At 36.1% G+C, this 24,805-nt stretch overlaps 3 protein-coding genes across 5 annotated transcripts; 1 reads left to right on the top strand and 2 right to left on the bottom strand.

Annotated features, from left to right (window-relative positions):
- Positions 1-873: 873 nt before the first annotated feature.
- LOC112557325 (ubiquitin-conjugating enzyme E2 S-like) lies at positions 874-4,844 on the bottom strand. 2 transcript variants are annotated; one of them, XM_025227126.1, is made up of 5 exons: positions 4,715-4,844; positions 3,901-4,048; positions 3,534-3,724; positions 2,871-3,007; positions 874-1,655 (listed from the first exon to the last, which is right to left on the bottom strand). In XM_025227126.1, the coding sequence occupies exons 1-5, from the start codon at positions 4,721-4,723 to the stop codon at positions 1,526-1,528; spliced, it is 615 nt and encodes a 204-aa protein (XP_025082911.1). In that variant the 5' UTR covers positions 4,724-4,844; the 3' UTR covers positions 874-1,525. The 2 variants fall into 2 exon arrangements, with proteins under 2 accessions (XP_025082911.1, XP_025082900.1); XM_025227115.1 differs by lacking the exon at positions 4,715-4,844 and adding an exon at positions 4,295-4,676.
- A 45-nt stretch (positions 4,845-4,889) lies between these two features.
- LOC112557337 (ADP-ribosylation factor-like protein 6-interacting protein 1) lies at positions 4,890-10,642 on the top strand. Of its 2 annotated transcripts, none has more exons than XM_025227136.1 (6): positions 4,890-5,042; positions 5,597-5,736; positions 6,012-6,131; positions 6,867-6,984; positions 7,668-7,752; positions 8,095-10,642. In XM_025227136.1, exons 1-6 carry the CDS (start codon positions 5,013-5,015, stop codon positions 8,223-8,225), a joined length of 624 nt encoding a protein of 207 aa, XP_025082921.1. In that variant the 5' UTR covers positions 4,890-5,012; the 3' UTR covers positions 8,226-10,642. The 2 variants fall into 2 exon arrangements, with proteins under 2 accessions (XP_025082921.1, XP_025082929.1); XM_025227144.1 differs by having other exon boundaries at positions 4,931-5,036.
- An 864-nt stretch (positions 10,643-11,506) lies between these two features.
- LOC112557317 (probable flavin-containing monoamine oxidase A) lies at positions 11,507-24,197 on the bottom strand. The gene is made up of 12 exons (XM_025227102.1): positions 23,892-24,197; positions 22,267-22,357; positions 21,067-21,211; positions 20,488-20,602; positions 18,989-19,146; positions 17,420-17,509; positions 17,137-17,224; positions 15,623-15,723; positions 15,127-15,291; positions 14,506-14,693; positions 13,979-14,066; positions 11,507-13,313 (listed from the first exon to the last, which is right to left on the bottom strand). Exons 1-12 carry the CDS (start codon positions 24,028-24,030, stop codon positions 13,071-13,073), a joined length of 1,611 nt encoding a protein of 536 aa, XP_025082887.1. The 5' UTR covers positions 24,031-24,197; the 3' UTR covers positions 11,507-13,070.
- Between the last annotated feature and the right edge of the window lie 608 nt (positions 24,198-24,805).

The raw sequence follows: 24,805 nt of genomic DNA, 5'->3' as shown, positions 1-24,805 counted from the left end.
GAATAAAACACTTCCCCCAATACACCCAGCTGTTGGGAATGTCACAGAATCCTTAGACTGGCTTAGTTAGTGGGTTGGGGATGGTAAAGCAGTGAGGGAGAGGAGATGGGCACTGCCCTCTCATAAAGCTAGCCCTGAGAAAAGTGAGGTCTCAGCACTTCACTCCCCATGACCTGAACAGTCAGATTACAACCATTATCTACCCTTTTGTTCCTACCCTCACTCTCCCAACATTTGTTTTGAACAGGTGATGGAAAGATAAGAAGTTTGGACAGTAATAGGAAAAAGTGAAATAGTATTTTAATTAAAAAAACATGCATAATGCAATTAGCATTTCGCTACAGTAGCCCAATAACATTCCACGATGTGGTGTTTTCAAATTAAGCTATTATTTGATCATGCACGACTGACATAATTTTAAAGTATGGTAAAAATACTTTTTTTGAATATGTTACAGCAAAAATGTTTTAGTCCAATTCGGTCAAACCTTCTGCCAACCAGATCAGAAGCTAAAAACTGCAGTGTTCACAGAACTCATTCTTATAAGCAGTGTCATTTGCTAATGTGGGTAATTAACATATTAATGAACCATGTTATCGCTTCTGCCCACCCTTAATTATTTGAAAGTAAATTAGCACTTGAGTTAATTTTTAACAACGCTTGTGGTTGAAGGGAGAGATTTGTCAATAACATTTTTATTTGACAGGCAGCAGCATCGAACCTCATCAAAGTGCCACTAAACCTACCCCCCCACCCCCACAAAAAAAAAAAAAACCCTTTGTCATCATAATCAAAACTGCACTTCTAAGGATGATGCACTAAGTGCAGTTTTTAAAAAATCCACTTAATTGAAGAATTAAATTAACAAGAAACAAAAGTTGTATGAAAAATTATTTTCATACTGTTAATTTATTTCATGATTTTATAGCACAATGATAACCATTTACACACACAGATCATCATGTAGGACTCCCAGTCATAAATAATAGTAGTTTCAAATTAAAACTACTGTCAATATATACAGCAACATGATCAGAAAACTGTAAATCTATAATTATAAAATGCACAAAATACAATTCATCAAGGTAAGATGGCAGCTTATTTCATAATTTTAGCTTTATAACTGAATAGCTTGTCTGAGTTATTTATATGTAAGGCTGTAACACTCAAAAGGCAAAGTAGAGGTGGTCAGGAGCAGTAAAAATGAGTCATACAGAGATGCAAAGAAGTTTTTTTAAAAAGTGGATCTGTTGCTGTTTGGTGGTGCTTGGGTAGTCTGGGATAGCGCAGGTCATCACTCATCACTGACCACACACATCTGTCAAGTAGAGTTTACAATGCTGGGATTCTACTGGCCTTGTGATCCAAGTCCTTGTGTCATCTACCTTGCACACTTTTCCCCCCTCATTTTGCCATGATTGAGAATGAAGGTGAATAGCTTTTGACTGTGCCAATGTCAATGCACACACAAAAAGGTTTTATTCACTTTGGATGATTTGGAAGAATCCGTAAGTCTCTATGGCTGTCACAATCGTTTCAACACTTTCTTTTTTTCCTTTTTCTTTTTATCCAATAACTTTTTGTCTCCTGCATGTTTCTTTGCCATCGGGCCATCTCCTGCTTCCCTAGAAGTGCATGCATTTTCTTCTGTTGGCCTGAAAATTTAAAAAGGTACATTTTCATGCTGAAATTTTAAAAGATTTAAAAACCAGTAACAATCAGACATTTATCAGGAAGACCATAAGTCTTACAACTATTACAAATCTGTGAGACTCTCCATTATCATGTTAACAAATTTTATAAAGAACTCCTCAACAAGGGACTGATCTGAAGTGGAACAATATGCTAACAGTTCTTTGGCAGCACATCCAATAGTAAAAAGCTATCTCTGCCAACCACTCACAAAATAAAAGTGAGTCTTTAAAACATGATTCCATAAGTGCTACATAAAGTTTCTTAAAACTCTGGAAACATAGTCCATACCACTATGACAAAAACAAAATATTGACTTTTTCCAAGATAAACTTCATTTATCCAGATCATGCACTGATATCACAAGTATATTTTAGAACACAGTGACAAATACCATCAACACAAGCTCCAGACCTTTACCAACCGATGCCTATGCCATATTCTGGGAATAAGATGGCCTGAAAAGATCTCCAACAGCTAACTGTGGAAAAGAACAACCAGAATGCCACTAGCCAAGATATCAAAAAGCGCAAATGGGGCTGGATAGGACACACTCTGCGCAAACCAGCTGACACCATTGCCAAGCAGGCACTTGACTGGAGCCCTCAGGGGAAGAGGAAAGTTGGGAGACCAAAGCAGATTTGGAAAAGAACAGTAGAGAGTGAGGCAAAGGACATTGGAACCACCTGGGCCCAACTGAAGGAGACTGCCCAAAACCGCATCTGCTGGCGAGGTGTTGTTGCGGCCCTATGCTCCTCAAAGGAGCAACGAGGAATAAACTTAACTAATTTCGGAACACACTTCTATTTGTCAAAAAATACAAAACTATTTAGGTGCACTCCTTATCACCACTATGAGATACCACAGAAAATAGTAAATGTAATAAAAGCCCTTTTATACAGACTTTCAGTGCCAGGTAGTTTGATGCAATAGTAAGGAGTCTTTTGCTCCAAAAATTTAGCAAAATCAATTTTCAGCACATACTTTTGGCTTTTCTCTGACTTCTAATGAATTTCTTCATATATTGACTTTAAAAGTTTCTCCTGGCCAGTAGGGTCCCTATGGGGAGGTCTTCGGCCAATGTGCTAGCATCCTTATACTAAACCATACTGTCGCCTGGTCTTTTTCATTAACACTACAGCTAACAACAATGAAATCAGCATGCAGTCTTTCCAAACCTGAGTGGTTTGGCATGTATCTCTGTAAACATCTTTGCCCTCATGGAGTAATCTTCATATTGCTCCAACAGAAGTTTCCCTGCTTCCTCGTTAAGTGCAGACTCTGGATTGGGAACAATCAACAGGCACTTTACAGTCTGCCAACAGAAAATGAAAAACAGACCTTCATCAAGTTAAACATGATGCATTCAGCACATCCAAAAATAAACATTATAAACAAAATAATATGAAATAGCTAAGTACGACGAGTGAAAAAATATCTTAAAATCTGTCAGGCCCCATTTAGACCTTTTTTTAATTCATGATAACTTGCTTTTAGATTTTTTTTACTATAATGTACTTGTGGCACTTGTATCAACACAAACAGGGGTTGACAATTACTAGATGTGTACATAGCCTGTCTCTTTTGAGAACTCTTACCACATGGAATTCAAAATTATCTATTGTTAAGTCTCAACATGTTCACAGAATACTGCGCAAAAAAAAAAGCCTAATTTTAAAATTTTTTTGGTTCTAATAAAGTATTAAAAAAGCAACTTTTCAGAGTGCAGAAAAACATGCAACACTAGAAAATTGTCATCTATTCATATACATACTTTTGGCACATATATAACTGACATGATTTACAACAACCAAAGCAAACAACTAAATGATATTGCATACCAATAAAATGTGCTTAATTCCAAGCTCAGGTTTCCAGTCTTTCTTGAGTGTATTGACACAAATTTCTCCATTCGTTGCAACATTTGGGTGAAAGATCTTTGTAAGAAAGAAGGCTTTAGGTGGTTCAGCTGGAAAGTTTTTGCCCAAAACTAGTTTCATTCGAAACATTCCACCAGCATATGGTGTGCCCGCTGAGTAACAACAGATATGAAATAACACTTATATTCCACAATAATGCTACATCTAAGCATTTTAGAAGAAATGAAATAAAAGCATGTAAACATCACACTAGCTTTGTTTCAAAAAATGAAAAAAATTATAATTGTGGCATCAACTGTTAATTTTAAACCAGAATCGCAAAATGTACCTGGCCCTTCAATAGATGCTTGAATATCAGTGATGTCTTCATCATTTGTAATTATTTTGATTCCTTCAGGCGGATTTTGACACAGCAATGCAACTTCTTTTGACACTTGACGTATTACATGTGGTGGGAGATTTTCAACGTTTGATATCTGTAATATTGTATAATAAAAACATACAAAGAGATAACTGAAAAACTTCTGTCAATACACCCCTAAGAAAAATTAATGTTTTTTTAAATTTAGCTAAGTTAGTTCTATTCAAAACCAGTCGTGGTAGCAGAATCAAATCAATAATTCAGAGCTGATAATGGCAGATTTAGTACTCTTGATTGCATTTCAGTCCTATTTCGCAGTTGATGGAGCTAGAACAAAGTGTGCTGGTAAAAGGAATCATACTGTTTCATCATGCAACGATGACAGCAGAATTTTAGCACTAATAAAACTGAAAGACGAGGAAGCCCTGTATTTATGATCAATAAACAAGCCTGTAGCCATCTGTTTTTAGACTGATTTTCAGTCGCTTTATAACCGGTCATAACAAAAGGTGGCATACAATTGATCCAAAATTAATTTTAGCACGTCATGTAATGAAACGTTTAAACCGGACGCCAAAAATTATAATTATATTGAATCATCATATAACACAAAATCAACCTCGGATTTTCAAAAATAAAAGTTTATTTGCGTTGGGTGCTAGTCCAGTCCGTGCAATTTTGAATTTTTATCACATTTTCTGCCAGAATAAAGCGATTTTAAACTACTAAAGGCTTCTTGTTGTTAGAATACTATTATAATAAAAATCTTAATAACACTTACACTTGACATGATGAAGTTTCGGGAAATACGTATATAAAAATCACAGATATATTTTCGGAAAAGTCGACAACCCCACAGTCTTTAACGCAAAAAAAGCGATAGGTATTTTTATAAAGTCGACCAATCGAAAAGCCGATGACAACAGGAGAACAATTTTAATTTTTTCTTACCAAAAAACTAATTTATCACTCGGTATTTAACCTAAATGATTCAGTCTTTTGCTAATAATAAATAAAAACTTATTTTATAGTTTGCATTTCAGAGACGTAATTTGGCGAGATCATAACAAAGCATAATAATGGCGGAGTCTGAGATCCCAGTGGTAGCGGTAACATAATTTAGTACATTAGTTTCATGTAGAATTTCTCATGTTTAGTGTGCAATATCTTTTTTGATATATGTATTATTTATTGTAACAATTTTGATAGAATACCATAGAAAACTATATGTAGTGATTGCCTGCGTGTGTAGCTTGTGAATGTAACAATAAACTTCGCAGATTGTACTGAATTATTTAATGAATAATGAATACGAACATTCTAGAAATCAAAGGACCGAACAGTCAGATCATTCAGTTTATGTTGCATTCGCTTGGCATAGAACCATGAATGGGGGGGGGGGGAATTTTAATTAGGAAAGTCGAGAAGTTAGAAATGCGATGTCTTAGGTTTCCCAGAAGTAAGTGCTTAAGATGCACAGGCAATAATGTCATAAGATTGCAGATAGTAAATCTGTGAAATCAAAAGTATAAATTTGTGGACAGAGGTATTGGGTACGATCCCATTAAAATGGAAGAGGACCTGTGCAGATTTAGCAGAAGGTAGTGGAACATGGAGTTGTATACCAGGACGCTTGAATACACAAATGCTGTCTTTCTTTTAGGAGCCAGTTGATCCACTTTCTGAACTGAAGAAGGATTTAGAGGGATGGCGCGAGGCTCTTTTGCCCCTCAATGGCTTACTTACATGGGAGAAACCATACCATCCAGGCATCCTTGTGGGTGTCACAACTTTCATTTTTGCGTAAGTCTTGAGTCTGAGAGATAATGTTGGTTTGGTCAACATGCACATACAGTCTTTTACTTTAAGTGAACTAGGTAAAGCATCTTCACCTTTATTCTGCTTTTTTTAATGTAATGGATATCCAGAATCAAAGACTATACTGCATGCATATGTATATACATGTGTGTGTATATATATACGCACACATGCTTGCCAAAAAATGTTTAGATGATCAAAGATGCGCAGAAGGTACTTTTGGTTATATTTTCTCTCTTCTTTTGTGAAATTTATTTCAGACTTGTGTGGTATTTTGAGCCTTCACTGCTCACAACATTGGCTCTCATGGGATTAGTGATTACTGCTGTGGACTTCACAGTACCACTGATTGGACCATCTCTCTTTGGAAGCAGACCATGGTAAGTAAGAGCAGAGAACTTAAGTACTTATCATAAAAGAATAGGCTTTTTAAAAATCTTTATTGGTGCACTTAAAAACACAGATTTTGTTTAAGCGTTTTACTTTTGTTATCTCTGTATCAGCAGGATTTATTTTGATAATTTGAAGCCAGTATTATGTTACTGGATTTATATTTATTTGCACAAGACTTTAGCTAGCAGATCTCACATTCTACGTTATGAGAGTAGCAAGTTTCTTTCTGTGACCTAAGCATCTGTTTCATTTGAATGTGTCTTCATTTTTAAACTTGTACGACAATTTTCTCTACAATTTGAAATATAATGTGAAACATTTGTTATGTGCTCTGTTATTTCATAATGTATTGTGAAGAATTTGATGTTTCATATGAATGTATGTTACCATAGTCTCATACAGCAAATCAAGGCATGTAACGGCACTTTAACTATGTGTCATTGTAGAGTGATGTATTTGACTGTTTTGTAGCAGTCTTGTTAAAGTTTTTTGGTTAAAATTCATTTTACCAAAATAAACGTGCTTGCAGTAAGATTCATGTTATGGTTTGCTTACCAAAGGAATGTAGGAGAATTATCATGACACTAACCAAGTCATACTTAATAAAAATGAGAACGTAATTTTTGCCTGAGAAACTAACAATGGACATAATAGATCCATGCTTGTGCACACTCAAAATAAAAACTATTGCATTGTGTGAAAATAAATCATTTGTGTCTCAGGACAGTAACAGAAGAACGTCAGTTTGAGGAAATTTGTCAACGTATCCTAAACCTGAGAGGTCATTTCAGTAGTTTTGTGGAAGGCCTTGCCACTCTTAAAGCAGAAAAACCCAAGGTGGTAAGTATAGGACTATGAAACCTGTTCCTTCATAGTGTGTGTGTAAACAGGAATTTGTGGGTGGATATATATAAATAGTGAATGTTATTGGTTCCTGGACATACACAAACAGCTGAGTTACTGTATGTGATATTTTAACATATTTTTATTGTGTAAATGGAATTAATCTTTAAAAAATCCTTAGCACACTGCACCAGGGTGAATAAAGTGCTAGAAGCTTAGCTGTTTTATTTGATTTAGGCTGGATTTTTTCATTTCCTTCATAAAAATGTACTCTTAGTTTTCTTTGTGAGTCTTTGGATATTAAGTGTACTATGTAACACGTTCAACAAAGGGAAGGTTTAAATTTGAGAAATAAGTATATTTATCTTAATTTGTTGGCAGCCCTATGCTCCTCGAGGAGTAAAAAAAAAAAAACCCCCCCAAAAAAACCCACATCTTTATTCATAAATATAAACTTGTTTACATGCAAATTATTATAAAGAGTACATGTGCTTTGAATATTTTCCACAATTTACATCGAAGACTAGTCATATTTGTGATTTTATTGTCAGGCATATACTTTAATAATAAGAGCATTGGTAAACAGCTAAAAGTGTGCAGCTTTTTAAGATAATTAAAATTATTTAAATTCAGCATACATAAAGTTAGGTATTTTATGACTGTTCACCTCTTATGTCCAGTATTTTCTAGTGGTGATGGGTGTGCTGGCACTGTTTGGTTGGATTGGATGCATCGTTGATAATCTCTTTCTGACCTTCATTATTGGTTGGTATAGGCATTTCAATACTTCTTTTATGTTCATATTTAGGTGGTGTTATTTTTGTTTTGTGTTGTTTTTTGTTTTTTTGCACAGAGGTATTATTATTATTTGTAATTTTTTACAAAGAAAATATATGAACAATTGAATTTGTTTCCTTTCTCTTTTGCCAACAGATCTCTGAAATTGTACAGTCGTAAAAGATTAGTACAGTTTATTTGTGTCATTATAGTACATCATTAATCTCTTTGAGGATGTTTGAATTTCTGTTAGGTCCGTGACGATAGTGTTGTTTTTTTTTTTAAATGACTATGAAATTACAGTTCCTATAATAGTTTTTCTCTTTGCAGTTCTCGTCGCACTGATGGTGCCAGGCTTGCGTAAACATGGAATCATTCAAAAGTACCTTCTGAAATATTGGCTTATCGTGAAAAAGCTGCTATTTGGACGCATGCAAGTAAACCCAAAGAAAACAAATTGAAGAGTAGTTTGTAGGCTTACATAGTAACACTTGGTGTTATTGGTGTCCATTTCTTATGGTATTTATCATTGTTGATGGCCTGTAGAATTTTGATCAGTATTAGCTGTTTTAATTTTTAGCTATAGTATAAAACTGATCTGTTTAATGATAAATGTTAAATATGGTTATTTACTGTGATCAAGACTAAGCAGTTATATTTGTGAGTGGTGTATAGGGAACAAATAAAGGACTTGTACTGTAGAAGAAGAATTTACTGCTAGAAGAAAAATGTATTTTAAAAATCATGGTTATAATGATTCAGATTTAAAGAATGTACATACTGGTTTTTTTCATCATATGTTAAATTCATGCCCTATTGAAAAATCTAGATTTTTTTCCCTCTTAAATATTTTTGCTAAGAATTGATTTTGAAATATAGGATTATTGGATTTCTTAGCTGCAGATAGATGGATATTAAAAGCACAGTCTTGTGATTTTTTTTTTTTTTTGTGTAAAAAAAAGAGTAGTAGGGGTTTATAACCATCCTGCATGTATATCTTTCAACTGCATTGTTTCAGTAAATGTCAGTTAATGATCATACTTTGGTACATCTATAGATTCAAGTTTTTTCTATATTGGCTGTTATCTGCATGTTGGTGGGACACTTCATTCCAATACATTAGCTAAGCTGATATTTGCTACTGATCCATCCAGCTGCTGCTGATTTAAATTTTTTAAATGACCCAGAAATTCACAAGCATAGATCAAGCATGAAATCACCATGTTTGTCCATTTTATTTTTGCAGTAGCTGGATGATTTCTATCAATGTTTGGGTGTTTGGGGAGCAGGAGTGGGTGGAACTCAGCTGCACCTTTTTGGCATGCTAGTTTTAGACAGGACAGCTGATTCGTTCATGATCCTTGATACATGTGTTGTGGCCATCTGACCTTGTCTAAAATGTGACATTGATGTGTACATTTTCATATTCATATATTTTTAGCTTTTAAAAATTCTTACAAATGTCCTGCTTTTATAATATTTAAAAGGAGTTAGAAAGAAGTGAAAAATAAGGAGTGGACATTGTGTTAACTGACCTTTTTCTGTTGTCCTCAGCACAAACCAAAATAGCACTTCATACATATGCTTTGTAGGATCAGCAGATATGCTTGAGTGGCATGCCATCTTTGTGCTTGTGTTGGGATTTGGGCGTACCATTAACATTACTTGGAAGGGGTACCAAAACACTGTGCTGGTGTTAAAATGTTTGTCTTAACTACTGGTCACTTGTTAAGTGATTGATGGTGCTTATTTTCATTTTCCATTGGTGTATTCAAAAACTATTCCTGCGGCAAATGTGGTCTGTGCTCTTTCATTGTTGTGTGTGTTTCATGGAAATGTTATGGAGAAATCCTTTGGTTGAAAGTTGCTCAAAGATACATTTTATCACGGTTTTTATCTGTAAACCAAGACATTGTTCACAAACCAGCATCCTCCACTTATTTCTCCTTTCACATTTATGTTTGCTTTTTTTCTCAGCAAAATTAAACATCTTTTAGGTCCTTTTATCTTGATCAAAACTCTTAATTTGTAGTCAAAGAATTGGCTGATGTGTTACATTAAGAACGCAGTGTTACACAATTAATAAGCATTTAAGGTGGAAATTCTTTCTGAATTGGTTTCATTTTGTTGTTGCAAGTGCGAAATCTATGCCCAAAAAAGGGCTTTCTCGACTTTGCAGAACTGAGCTGTAGCTGACCTTTTTCTTCCACTATTAACTAGAGTTTGCTGCAAAAGATATCGACTCCTGGCTGTTTTGGAAGGCATGGAAATTGCTTTTCCATGTTTATGAGACTGTGATGTATTAATTTATATTTGTGATATACTTGATTAAGCTACCCTACCCACTGGCATTTCTAGCTTGATAAAGGAAAAAATTTCTTAGATCAATCAATAGAAATATGTTTGTCCTGGCATCTGGCAGAAACAGCAGTAAGCATTAGAGAGGTGGAAACAATTTACATATTTTAAGTGCTTCATTAATACTATGCATTAGAAAGATGCCTAATAAATAATTGGAGTGGGGTTAAATCAGACATGGGAGATCTTGTAGCAATATCATTTTAAATTTTCTAAAGGGGTAATTTAGATGTAGAAATACCACAAACCTTGACTTTTCTTGACTAATAAAAATTAAATTTGGCATCAGATGGGTGATGATTTAAAGCAGTTGTTAATGTTTTCTATTCCTTTAACAGAAGTGTAATCTATGGAAGTTGATTACCCCAAATCAGTCCACACAACAGATGTCAAATGCCTACAGCTGGATTAGCAGTCTTAACCATTTCATTATGTCTTTTGATTCTTTATCATGTGTTTTTAATGTAAAGGCAGTCACCATTTTTATACTGTTTAGAATAGGTGATTTTCTGTGTGAAAATGGCATTTGGTTCTTTTTGTTCTTCAGAGAACATTGACCTATAAATGACTATCACATGACTCTTCCATAGGCATCCATTTATTTTAACATTCACTGAAAATCACTCTGTAAATATTCATATTCAGATGATATGAACAAACTAATGGACTGAAAATATTTCTTGCCATCGTTTAACTGCTTGAAGTGCATAATTATCTGAAAGATTTTTCAACATACAGCTAAAAATTTCCTCAAATCAAACCAGGAGATACAGCTGCACATGCAATTTTATCCTAAAGAAATAGTTAACATATATTTATATAAATAAACCTGTCACTATTATGGTATAGTCATGGATATATCAAAATAAAAGTTTAAAACTTTAAGTAATATATATAAGCTGCTTCAAATAGTCATCAACACATAAAAGATCTGATGTAAAAATGTAAAGCCTCTCTTTACAATATGTAATAATTGCCATATCTGTTCCAGATGCCCATTGAAATTATTGTGGCTTTAAAAAATAATTTAAAGATTTGTTTAAAAAAAAAAAATTACAGGTAGTCCTCGACTTACAACGTTGATCCGTTCTTACGCGTCGTAAACCGAATTTCGACGTAAGTCGGATCATACGTTATACAGTACTGTACCATAATAACAGTACAGTACTGCAATTCTGCAAACACTTAGCCTATCCTAACACAGTACCCTACATAATTATCAATAAACATAAGTACAGTACAATATTGTGCAGTACAGTACGCTTTGTTATCACTGTCGCTGTCATAGGAGCAGATCCTGTCACGTGTTCAAGGATGCGATCTTTATCCTTGCTAATCGTAGCGACAGTCGAACGACTAAGTCCTAATGACCTGCCAATTTCTGTTGCTGTTTCCCCTTCTCAGATTGCCTTATGACTTCCGCCGCACGTGGAATGAGGCGCACGCACAGTTCGACTTACGATGCTAAACCTCGCAAGTCGGAATGAGCATGGTATAAAGCGTCGTAACCACGAAACGACCTAACTCGAGACCACCGTAACCCGAGGACTACCTGTATAGGCACTATCACAACCCAGAATCACTTTCCAATAGGGCACAGATTTATCTCACCTAATGGGCTCTACATCTGCTAGAATTACACCAGAGGTGGTGGGTAAGGGAAAGAGAGCTTTTAAGAACTACACAAAGTGCATAGCACCTGATAATTACAAGCTGCACATTATTGTCCACTTTGAAAGAATTTTGAGTCATCACATTCTGCTTCTATGGCTTTGCTACATCTGATCATAACATTCAAATGCTGCTTTCTTTCTTCCAACTAGAAGGCAGTGATCTGTTGGTGATCATAGACTAGATTCTGAATGCAGCTTCATCACATCTTACAAGTCACTCAAAATGCATAAATATTTTGCATCCATTTCACTCAAGCATTCATATCATAAACATACATGCTGTTACATCATTTAAAAACACATGGCAAAGAAGAGACTTGTAAATACTATGTAACCATTTGTATATGAGGCACACATCCAGAAAAACCGCAGGCAAATGATGGCACAACTCATTTTTGCTGCCCTTATTTCTTTCAGCAGTTATCAACCACTATTCTGATAAAAACACCATGGCAATTTCAACAGTTACCCATTACATTTAGATTTTGTAGCAAAATCGGGTTGAATGGGTCAATCATGTAATTGTCATGTAATATTCAGGAACCTGCAAAAGCCATTTAAGTACAAATATTAACATCTGGGAGGCATATTTTACAACAACTTGTCATGTAAAATAGTAATCATGATTACTAAAACTTTATAAAACTTATCCCCCCAAAAATGCACCTGAAACTTGTTTCAATCAAAACTTGATTATAATAAACTTGAATGTCGCTGCTGGAATAATACTTCTATTAAGGTATAGGTAGTTCTGTAACATTCGATTTGTGTGTGTGTGTTAGCAGCGGAGGTGAGGTGTTAGAAAAAAGCTTGTCTTGTGGCAAGTTCTTTTTTGAGGATGGCACTTAACCCCATCAAACTTGTTTCCTTATCCTACACAGGAATCCATTCAACAGCTGGATAAACTGGGGGAAATATGCTGGACTGCATAACACTGAAACTGGTTAGTGTTCTGCCTTTGCCCTCTAAGGCTGTAATCGGAAGAAATCGAAGGTCTTGTGGTTGACCAAGAAAAAGGAGGGGGGGGGGAAGAAAAGAAAGTGAATGTTACATGAAAGTGAAGAGAGAAACTTTTAAGAGAGAAAAAAGATGCTTTAAACAGTGCGTGATGCAGTGTCTGCCTGTGAAGAAAATATTTTCATCGCTCATGATTACACCTTGCACTTTAAAAGATTTCAATTAGCTTTAGCTGTATCTGAATCATTAGAAAATAGCTCTTGTACATTTTGCAGCAATCACAGGATAAACTGACATGCTCCTAAGTTCCTACCACTGTTAATCTGATTTCAATTGATCAAATACTAGTCGAATAGTCTTCGCAAAACCTGATCTGGGAACTTTATCTGATGTCAAGAGAAAAAATGCCAAAGATGCCAGGCCAGCTCCAAAAGCTATATATCCCACATACTTCAATGGAGCATTTGGTTCTGGTGGAAAGTCAGGGGCTTCTGTACTTAAGCTACAGTCTGGTGGTGGGTCAGGGCAGGCAATCACATGAGGACGAAGATGATACAGTACCTGCAAACACCAAAAAGGTTGAGATCAACAGGAGTAAAATCCATTCCCTTGCAACTGCTGCACTATGACATTTTTCATCATCTCTTATTGTGAAAAATGGGTTTTTTTTTTAATATCAGGGAAAAAACATTCATTCTGCAAGTAAAAGAATACAATATTTCAGATAGCTACGACATCGTGTTTCAGTTATGTATACTGTACCTTTATGTGCTAGTGGACCTCGTCAACACAGCATGATCATTACGGTACCCATGGACACAAGCCCCCCAAAAAATAACTGGTTCTGTATCTTAAGGTGGTACCCTTGCTTTCCTGGTCACCTGATACCTTGACATAACTTCCTTCCAGTGTTAGCTGCATTCTTCCATCAAAAACTTAGCATCACCTCCCTGCATGAAGGGGGTCAGCGTAAAAGGTTATTCTTTCTGGGGCTGGTAGCAATCTTGGCTACCGTAACAATCATGTTGCGCTGAATGGGTCACATAATAAAAAGGTACTTAGTATGCATTTCTAAAACTTGAACTTTAGGAAATATTTCCTAGTCGTAAGAACCTAAGCAAAACAAATTGTGTTTTAAGTTTTGTTGTATGCAATGGAAGTGGCATTGTTGATAAAGTTTTAGGAGCACTTCTTGTTTTAGAAATATAAAGCTTTCATTCACGCACTTCTGTGGCTGCCCTGAAGCCTGACTGTATTGCCCCGTTCATGAAACCACACCACACAGTAGCTGTTTCTGTTCCAGCAAAATGCAGCCTAAAAACAAGACAGGTATGTTTAAAATCATCTTATGTAATTTTACACACACCAAGGTAAATAAATCACAAATATCTAATGATGACCTCATAATTGTAAGCACTCCTTACACTTAGTACATGTCAATTCAAAATGTGCTATCAGTCTTTGAAAACAATGAGGTGTGAAAACGGGTAGAAAACAACTAGCAGGCATGTTGATGATAGATATACAATACTCCGGTTAAAAATTCTCTTTAGTATCCAAAGCAAACAGTATAACAAGTCTGTATGTAAACTTTAGTATCTAAATACAGATATATAATTTTGATCCTTTCATTACATTTTAAATGTCTATTATCAGATATATTACTGTATTATCATAAGTTTTATTTAGGAAACTGAAGAATAACATACGGCACAGATCTTCTATCTTCTCCATGTGATTAGATCAAACAAACCTGTCGACAGGCTCCCGTAAGACATTGTTAAAGTATTTTGTAGTACCAGGCATCAAAGACTTGAGAAAACAGCCGCCATTGTAGGGTTCACGGCTCCAATCCCGCTGGGAGAAGTCAACATAATTGCGCACCCCAGATCCAACAACATCTTCTAGAAGGTCCAGGATAGCCAGCTGACGTCGACTAGGCTGCAACAAGAACGAAGAGGATGGCGGAGTGAACAAAATAGTGGGTTTAAAATATAAGCAGGAAAAGTCTTTTAAAATCTGCATTAGAGACCAAAAAGTACTAACAAATTCATCAGAGGCTGTAGAAGCTGTAATATGAACATATGGTCAACTGTAAACATGCAACATTGTATTGACCATTAGCAATCATTGTTAATCCAGTCTTCCCAACTGGAAAGGGACGCCCAGAACCGGGCCCGATGGCGGGATGTGGTTGCAGCCCTATGCTCCACTGAGGGCGAATAGGATCAAGAAGAAGTTAATCCAGTCTGTGCACTGATTCACTTGTTCATTAGGCAATTACAAGTTTTACTCACAAAAAAGAGTAACGCTAATATATACAGAATGATGTGAACAAATGTTGTATTTGTATGTTGTATGTAGGCATGCCTACATCATTCTCAAAGCCTTCAGGTGATGATATAAAGCCAGCAAGTGCAGGATTCCCTCTTGCAGACGTTGCATCATAAACAATGCCCACCGGTCCACGGTTTTCATCTTCCAGGACAGACTGGAAGCCATAGTACATGGTTCCTCCACTCTCAGATCCCCAAAATGCCTGCACCAGATATCAGTAATTACAAAATTCAATATGCAAAACAATGATGGGATCTAAAACATGAAACATAAAAGGAGATGTGTGCATGCATAGGCACAGACACACCCCTCACCATCTCACACATAAAACTATTGTGAGAATCAAGACAACCAAGAACTCTTGTAAAAATGATGATTCAATAAAAGAAAATTTTAAGATGGCTTATTTATCTGATTAGCCATTTAAAAAAATGATCAAATTCATTTTGCAAACTATCATCTCTCAATCAGATAAATCTTCCTTTCAATGGTGTATACAATTTCACTGCCATAGATGCACGACAAAAGCATACCTCATCAAAAGTAACTGCAAACTTCACTAAAAATGCCAGTGGAACACTTTTCAGCAAAGCTAGTTTAGTGGATGGTAGTGATGGCATCACATTTATAGCAGCTGAAAAAAGAATAAGAATGAAGCTAGCTCATGGATGAAACTAAATAAATTTATGGAAAGCTTTTTCTGTGCATGAATGCATTCATGATATACAGAAAGTACAAGAAAGGTGTATGCTCTAGCATCTTGAATCCCCTCGCTACTATGCTCACCTCCTCTTTGTAGCCTACAGCTCTTCATTCAACACCATCATTCTGCAGAAACTCTTTGAAAAGCTCTCAGAGTTTAGTCTCTCCTGGTCAATGTGCTTCCATTGACTTTCTTGATTTCCTTAAAGCATCATCCCCAAAGAGTAAGAGTGAATGATCACCTCTCTAACAAGATCATTACAAGGTTACATCCTCTCTCCATTCCTGTTCTGCCTTTTCACCAACAACTGTGTCTCAGCTTATAGATGGTGAAATTTGCCAATGAGTCTGTGTACCACCAAGAAGTCGATCATCTGGTAGCTTGGTACAGCTATCATAGTCTGCAGCTCAATGTTTCTAAAACCAAAGAGTTGATATCCATAGAAACAAAGGTCCTGTTGAGCCTCTCTCAACAGTGAGGCCAACAAGCCGGTCAACCACTTTATATTTCTGGATTCCATTATCTCCATTGATCTGAACTGGGAAGTCAATGTTGTTTCCACTATCAAAAAGGACCAGTAATGCATTTACATTCTGTCATCTAAAGAAATCTGGCACAAGATGGGACATTCTGGTCCAGTTTTACTAAGCGGTGATCGAAAGTGTACTGACATTCTCTGTCACTATCTGGTATGGCAGAAAGTCCTACTCGACCGGGTGGTGCATGCAGCTAGCCAATGTATTGGATGTGAATTACCCCACAAGCTATGCCCAGCACAGTCTGTGCAAGGCACCAAAGATTGTGGCAGATGCTTCCCACCCACCGAAGGCCTGTTCTGTCTCATGCCCTCTGGTATCTGGTATAGACTCGTTCAGGCCAGAACTTCCTGTTTGAGATATAGTTTCTTTGCTGAAGCAATCTCCTTCCTCAACTCTGCCATAGCTCATATCATGAACATGTTAGCAGAATGTATCCTTTTATGCAGTCTGTGAGGGTCATGTACAATGCCTATGGGTGACCAAGCGTCATTAAAGCCTGTGTTTTGGTTGACTCTGTGACCTGTGGGTCATGTCTCGTCAGCATGGGCAGTGTGTGTGTGTCTGATGGAAAGGGAGTGTGGAAGAGGGAGCAAGCACGGAAAAAAGGCAGCATGTGCGGATGTATATAGGCCTGATTATTCTTTTCTTCTGTCTCTTTCATCATCAAGTCATATTCCAAGTGCAATGTCATTTGGCCAATAAACAAACTTTAATTCTTGTTATTCTTAATAAATGATTTACATAATGTTAAATAGACTAAACAGTTAATCTAGAAATTTTGGTTGCACTTCAAATGAAAACAAACCTGCATGGTGTGGAGGGATAGCTATTACTGCTCTTTGACAGGTCACCTGGAGGCGTCCAGCTGTTACCACTCGTACACGATCATCCATCTGCAAAGAGCAGTTGAATAAGCATACAGTTTTTGGTTCAACTTCTTTCTTTGAAACAAAATTATGTTTTTCAGAATAATAAAAATCAAAATTCAACCTCACTGATTTACTATTGAGTGTTTTATATAATTTTAGTATGCCTATCCCACCTGCATATATCATTACTTGGTTTCAATTTCAAATGAAAACTCTCACCTGTATAATATGTGTCACTACTTGATTCAGTTTAACATGCTTTTTTCCTATCTTCTGAACCATGTGCGTAGCTAGTTGCTGGACGCCACCCTAAAACCATAACATGAGAAAACAATATCAATAATTAAGCAGACTTCACTGTTTTACACAGATATAACACATAAAATGATGAACCAAAATAATTCACAAAAAAAGATTATGTTTCATGCAGATCAACAGTCAATGTAATACACTGACAGAGAACACTGCATACACCTGCCACCTCCATACCTTATTTTGCAAAAGTGCAATGTGTGCAAAGGAGCCAAAACACTGTCATATCTTTACCTGAACAATTCTGAATTCAGTCCTTTAACTAGTAAACAGGAGGATAGTTAATGGGAATGTATAGATTTTCCAAATATCTCTTTCTCTTTTTGCAAAAAAGAGGTGTCTAGATCATGCAAGCTGCTTAACGTGAAAGAAGCATTAGAAGTCTTAGAAATAAGTTTAGTCCCAAAAGAAGCATACAATTCTGGAGAATGAGACTTTAGTGACTCAGATCCACCTGCAGAGAAACACAAATAAATTGTGGGTCAGCACATAGCTAATGAAAATGATAAGTGAGAGTGACATGGAAGTCCCCCAAAATTCCAAAATCCACAGCAGAGTTGTTACATAACCAGGAATATTTCACATTCTGCAGAGACTGATTTCAACACTGAAGGGTGCAAAAATCACCATCTCTTTCCACCACCACTAAATTCATCATCTCACCAGGATTACAAAGCTTGCTTAACTTGCCACCATGATAGGAATGTAAACCCATTGACTTTTACCAACTCATGAAATTATAAAACCTACGAAGAGGGAAACAAAGAAATCTGTGTCTTGTATAATCACCTAGTTCCAAAATAAAATGATGGAAATCTGTTACTATACAAGATTGACATGCTTTTGGTGTAACTATGTGTCCAAAAAATAAAATTTTTGAAAAGCCATTGAAGATATCTAATTTCTTTAAGAGAGAAAATGCCTTGACAGGAAGGAACAAGGTTAGAACAGTTCATTTCTGCATAGCTTGAACTTATTACAGCTTTCATTTGTTCTTTTATCACTGTTAGTTCTTTTTTGTGACTTTTAAAAATGTTTAAATTTCATGTGGTCCCGAGTATCTGAATGATGTACATAATGATACTGTTAAGGAGATGTTTCATGTACTTAAACAGAAATATGAAAACAAACCAAAAAAACCAGATAAGAAAGCTGGCATCTCTCATCCAATATAACTTTGAAGAACAGTACCCTTATGACAATCACACATGCTAGAAGAAGACAAAAAATCCAGAGGAAACAACTTTTAGTACACTTAATTAAGACCTTAATTATGGAAGCTAGAGTAGACGACACAAAAATTGAATAACTACATCAGAAAGAAAACGAAAAACACTGAATAAAAACTGCTTGGTAGGATTTATCTCAAAAAAAAAAAAATTATCAAACCAGCCACCAAAATAAATATCTGTTTGAATTTAGCATGCCAACTGGATTGAAGCTAGTGAAACAACATTAGGGACAATGGCAACTTGCCTTTACTCTACACTCTCTGCCACTGAACTCCTCAGGCCTGCTGAAGACCTCAATGCCCCCTGCTGACTGCACATACATGAGGAAGTAGAGAAGTGTCATCTCTGAGGTAGCAAGTCCAAACATGCAGCGTGTTGCTGCTTCAATAAGATCTTTGGCATCTGAAAGAAAATAATTTGTACCCCACTGATATGGTAGATTTTGGTAGAAACCATGGTAGATTTTGTACTTTATATCTGCGTATCATGTGGCATGCAAATGAAGGTCATAATCCTTCTGGATAAGAAATAAACTCCGCATCTTATGCTGGTTTATGTTTACAGCAGATGATCAGTTTGTTTTAATGCTAAAGGTTAATCTGGTTTTAATCTCATTATTAATCAATAAATGTGCACTTTTAATAGTCTTGACCTGCCCCTTTTATTAGCAATGTATAGAGGATAGTAACTGCAGAAAAGCATAAAATGACTCAAAATATTACCAATCCTAATGTATAAACGTGCACAAAAACAACCTACTTCAGTTCTCCATCAGCAACTGGCATTGACTCTAGTCCTAAAAATTATTTAGTGCAATAAAATTCATTGATCTTATGCATTGTAGAATGACATTTAACTCTGCTAGAACTGATTGCATTACTGGTTGGTTGTATTTCTGACTGGGGTCAGTAACTATGGACTTACATAATGAGCTACACAAAGGAAAGATGCTGTGTGGGAAAAAAACACACTAAGATGAAAATGAAAACAGGTAACTAGTGGTCATAATTGAACAACGTTCTACAGAGTAGCTTAGTCTTTGCATATCATCAAAATTATTTGAAAATTTTAACAATGACTTTACCTACTTGACTGAGCAGAAGGTTTGAAATTATTCTTCTTCACTTCAGCTTACACACACAACATACACATAAACTCTTATCCTCCTTCCAAGTTAAGTTTTTCCTACATGCGGTTCTATTAACTTCCTTTTTTAAAAAAAAACTCCCAAAGAAAGCAAATGATTGTGAGGGGTTCTTGATCACCATTCAACTATCTAACCATGAGAAAAAAAGCAAAAATGATGATGTATATGTTGATATGGAATTGAGCTGTGTTAATTTTTATTATTATCATTCTACAGCAGCCACACTTTTCCACACTCCTCAACTCCTTTGTGATTGTAAAGTGCCTCAATATGAATGGCAATTTTGTATATACTCGGACAGCCATCTGCGGTGTAGGGGTTAGGGTTGGTGTTTTAGACCAAACCAGCAACTAAAGCTAGATCATGGCAAGGCAGCCAGGCCTGTAAAAAGATGCCACATGCAGAGAAAGAGCAATGTGCCCAAGACGAGAGCTGAACCCAGGACAGCCAACCTTAACTGTATTGGTAACAGGTGCTAACCATTGTGCCACAGGACTATCATACCAACTGGGGTGAAAACTTTCTACTATGCCACATTTGCATACGAAGAGCTATTTTTCTATGTACACTATATCACATTTTGCAAAAATACATACCTTGTGTCCAAAGATTTTGTTTACAAAATGACTCAAACGTAACCCCATCCCACGTGACAGCCTCAACAGAACTTTGCAGATCCATCCATGCTAGTCTTTTCCGCATTCGTTGAAGCTAAAATCAGAAGTTCTAAAATAAGTCCACCCTAATATTCCCACTCTGTAAATTGTTTTTACAACTCTGTTAACAATGGTTGCTTTCTCTATCCAACACACCTTTTCAATCTTTTTATCAGTCTAAACTGTTCTCTCACATGCACACATGCAACATAATAGGGTATCAATTCTTCAGAGTAGCTATGAAAAAGACATACAGCAAAAATATCTATGCACAAACTAGTACAGACCTCCAGAATACAAGCAGTGCCCTTCCTCCCATTGAAAGTCTGGCCCAAAGAAATCCCAAGAATGTGTATCCATAGACAAGGTATAGGTATTGTAAAGGTAGAGGGGCCCATAACTACCACTCTTGGGATAGGGGATAAGTGAAGAGATCATGATGATTCTACTTTATTTTCACTAGGACCGATTCCTATAGAGATATTTATGGTTACTAGAATTTCCTAAAATGTACTTTACCTTCCATGTGAACTGAGCTATGTCAAGTCGTGCCTGCCATGGAAGTTGTGGAGCAGAGTTTATTACAATGCTTCCTGTAGGTTTTGTTGGGTTGAAGGTATCCAGCTCAAATTTATGCAGCAAGTATCGTAAGTGTATCTGAGGCCTGCATATGCATATAAAGAACATCTACATCAGTAGGATATACCTCTTTTGTCTTAAATACTTGCATAAAGCAAAGAGGACTAGCCTAACATCAGATATTGATGCTGACCAGTACATTATTACACTATTACTGTTTTTTAATGAGTCTTCCTGTAGATTAGGTACTAATTTGTCAATAAAAGAAAATAAATTGATTATAGGTTAAGATATCTTGTATTTGAATAAAACTACTTATTTTTGGAGGAAGAGAAGATGGGATTCATAATAAGGTATCATGAATACCTACATGTCTACCTACACATACACACAAGCAAACACTATGGGAGGAGAGAAAGTTAGCTCAGAGACTTTGAAAGAAGAGAAACCAGGGTTCCAGCAAACATGGAGTGGCAATTCATTTATGGTAAGAGGACTAGAGACAGACAAAAAAGAATGTGGACTAAATGTAAGATGTTTGATCTGAGGAATGCAAAGCCTGAGAGGGGCAGAAGTGAAGCAAGAGAACAAGGCAGTGTGTAAATATGGAGAAACTTGGACAGGTAGATGGGGATAGAGTCATTGAGAGAAAAACATTGACTTAGTGTGTTTTGAAATTGGGGGCCAGTGGAGTGCAGAAAAGAGAGTAGTGGTGTGATCAGCTTTATTCTTACAGAAAATTAGATGGGTATTGCTTTGAACATGCTGAAAAATATGGATAATACAATCACCAAGGCTAGATGATAATAGTGTGACTTAGCAGCATGGGATAAAAATTGATGAACGGACAAAGAGTTGTTGAATACAATATCCAGGTTCTTAGCAAATTCAGAAACAGGAATGGTAATATTGTTGACTTGGAGAGAATGGGAGATTTGGTTGTGGGTTTGTGGAAGGTGGTAAAGAGCCATGAAACATTTCAGGAATGTGGTATACTTTCTTTGGGATTAAGTCTGATCACTATTCTTTTGTTTAGTGAGATTTACTCCATTTTCTAAAATGAAATTTATCATACACATATCTATGTACAATCATTCAGTTTATATCCATCATGTATTATCTCACTGTCGGTAAACATACCTTCCAACCCATTCTCCTCCCAAGTCCCAGAAATCCTTGGTGCCATCAGCAGCTGTTAGCTGTTGAGTAAGTATACGTCCTCCAATTCTATCTGTAAACAGGGAAACAAAAATAACCAAAGAATGATTTTCTCCAAGTACATCTGCTTTGTTAAAATTGTATTAAATGAGGACTTGGAAGAACAACACAACTAACAATTCAGCAGCTTTCATTTAAATAAATATTAACTACAAAATATCAATTAATCTGTACATATATATAAGTTATTTGTATTACTTCATTGCTGTGCACTAACTATGAACAAAAGTCTAGTGTTTATATCCTTTCACAAAGCAGTGTTAGTAGTTGGAACTTTAACTCCACTGTCAAAGTACTAAAGATCTATGCCTGAAAATAAAGAGAAAAAAAAACATCTGCTGCCTGCTGCATTCTAGGTCAACCCAGTCTCAACATGATTTAAGTTAAAATTTAACTTAAAATACCACTACATCTGTTAGCAATACATGCGTGCAAGTGTAAAAGTGTTATTATGAAGAGTTGTAAACATAACAGCTCAAACAATTATATCAGTCTTTCAAAGCAGCTTTTGCCACAAGATATTCTGTTCCTTAAACAGTACTGCTATCAGTAAAGCAGACAGCAAACAAAGAGACATGTCAGCATCCATGCAGTAGCATATTTAAAAGAATATCTTTCAACAGTTTCATTCCGTTTTTGCTGTTAGAGGGTAAACATTTTCCTGTTGTCAAGGCTATGCAAGCTAGTGTAAGTTGAGAATTTTTCTTAAGGTAATAAATGCTATACTGGACATGAACTGGGAACATATAGTGTTTAAATTTTGAATGAATGATGAATTTCATTACATACAAAGAGTGCTACAAAAGACTTTGTAAAGGTGTTATAAACAAATAGATGGTGACACATTTACTTAAAGCAATCACAAATTTCCACATTATGCTTCTTGCTGTTCATACAGCTCTTTCAATCTCATGCTTCATGAGCATTAATGTTACAAACATATATCTATTTTATTATCTTCATACCATTTTACTACATAAACTACACAGTGCAGGAGGTAACTTGGAAATGTTTGAACATGTAACTGTGTGAATGGTGAGGGATGGGGGTATGCATGGGAGAATGTGATTAAGCATATGCACATTTTAAACATGCCCTATAGAATTTTTAAACTACCAGTAAATATATACTTTAGATACAATCATATCAGAGCTGATTAATTCATTTACTCAAACTTCATTATTATCAATCGTCATGGTATCACCACCATCATGATGCAATGCAGACTTTAGACTATAACATATTGTGAAAGGAAAAAAAAGAGGTGAATGGGGAAGAATGTGTATTTGGACCTGAACGATGACTTTTAATGTTCTCTCGATGTATTGCGTGTGAAACACTGACAAAAACATACACATGCAAACGCAACAGTGTTGATTTATGACAGAATGTACAGATGCTCCCAAAAGCTTTTATGTACTATCCAAAGGGGAGACAAAAACACACCTCAATCTGGAATGACACAGGAGAAAAAAACTGAGATAGCTTATTTTACACCCACATGTGCTAATTAAAAAAAAACAGTAATCATGAAGATGTTCGGTCACCTTTTGCTTCCAATACCATCAACTTCAAGCCTCTGTCTTTCTCCGTTAGATACAAAGCGCATGATAGGCCCGACAACCCAGCGCCTATCACCAATACATCACAATCGTATGTCTCCATGATTTCTGGTTTTGTCACCATAACCAGTCAGTCACCCATCCCGCTTTTTTTTTCCTCCGAAGCAGCATCAAAGGATGTCAGTTTTTTTCACTCTTTGTGCAAGTTTTCCTTCGGCTCAGAGGCATCCACGTACGGGGTCATGACACGACCTTGGCGAGGTCTCGTGAAAGGTATCACGTCATCACTCAAAGTTAACGCCCCTGTCAGTTGTTTCTGTCCCACCCACAACAAAACCCGCGCGACCCGCAAATTGCAGACCCAGGATCTGGAAGTTTGCGAAGTAGTTATTCCTATTAGCAATAACAAATAACAACTGTTGTCTTTGGTAATTAAGACTGCGTTTATTTGCACAAATGATGGGCGAAAAGACACCGATAAAACTTTCTTTAATAGCTGGCATCCTGTGAGACTACTAAAATATATTGTTTGCAATTTTCTGTAGCAAATACTTTGTATTATCTTAGAAGAATGTCAACTTTCTTTAATAGCTGGCATCTCGTGAGACTACTAAAATATATTCACAATTGTTTGCAGTTTTTTTGTGTAGCAAATACTATTTTAGTATCTAGATAGGAGAATGTCACCTATTTTCCAACCCCAATTAGAAAATAGTTTCAGCACAATTACACTTCAGGTGGCACAAAATAACAGATTTAATATTTTCAAAAATGGTTAAAGGAAAATATTTTTATCGTCCCCATCGACTGGGCTGAAACAGCCCTAAAGCTAAACTTAGGTATAAACAATATTAAGGAGGTGCATGTAGGCCTAGAGGCTATAAACCCAACAGCTAGAG

The sequence above is a fragment of the Pomacea canaliculata genome, linkage group LG1 (assembly GCF_003073045.1).
Source record: "Pomacea canaliculata isolate SZHN2017 linkage group LG1, ASM307304v1, whole genome shotgun sequence".
Lineage (NCBI taxonomy): Eukaryota > Metazoa > Mollusca > Gastropoda > Architaenioglossa > Ampullariidae > Pomacea > Pomacea canaliculata.
This window is presented reverse-complemented; position numbering and strand designations above follow the sequence as displayed.

Excerpts from the sequence above, each read along its gene's own strand:
- LOC112557325 (XM_025227115.1), bottom strand. The coding sequence starts at position 4,393 with ATGGCTACAGGCTTGTTTATTGATCATAAATACAGGGCTTCCTCGTCT. Across the intron at positions 3,725-3,900 it reads AGCATCTATTGAAGGGCCAG|CGGGCACACCATATGCTGGT; the intron begins GTACATTTTGCG and ends GTTGTTACTCAG. Across the intron at positions 1,656-2,870 it reads ATACATGCCAAACCACTCAG|GCCAACAGAAGAAAATGCAT; the intron begins GTTTGGAAAGAC and ends TTAAATTTTCAG.
- LOC112557337 (XM_025227136.1), top strand. The coding sequence starts at position 5,013 with ATGGCGGAGTCTGAGATCCCAGTGGTAGCG. Across the intron at positions 5,737-6,011 it reads GTCACAACTTTCATTTTTGC|ACTTGTGTGGTATTTTGAGC; the intron begins GTAAGTCTTGAG and ends AATTTATTTCAG. Across the intron at positions 6,985-7,667 it reads AAGCAGAAAAACCCAAGGTG|TATTTTCTAGTGGTGATGGG; the intron begins GTAAGTATAGGA and ends TCTTATGTCCAG.
- LOC112557317 (XM_025227102.1), bottom strand. The coding sequence starts at position 24,030 with ATGGTGACAAAACCAGAAATCATGGAGACATACGATTGTGATGTATTG. Across the intron at positions 15,724-17,136 it reads TATCCCTCCACACCATGCAG|CTGCTATAAATGTGATGCCA; the intron begins GTTTGTTTTCAT and ends TTCTTTTTTCAG. Across the intron at positions 13,314-13,978 it reads GCTTCAGGGCAGCCACAGAA|GTACTGTATCATCTTCGTCC; the intron begins GTGCGTGAATGA and ends TGGTGTTTGCAG.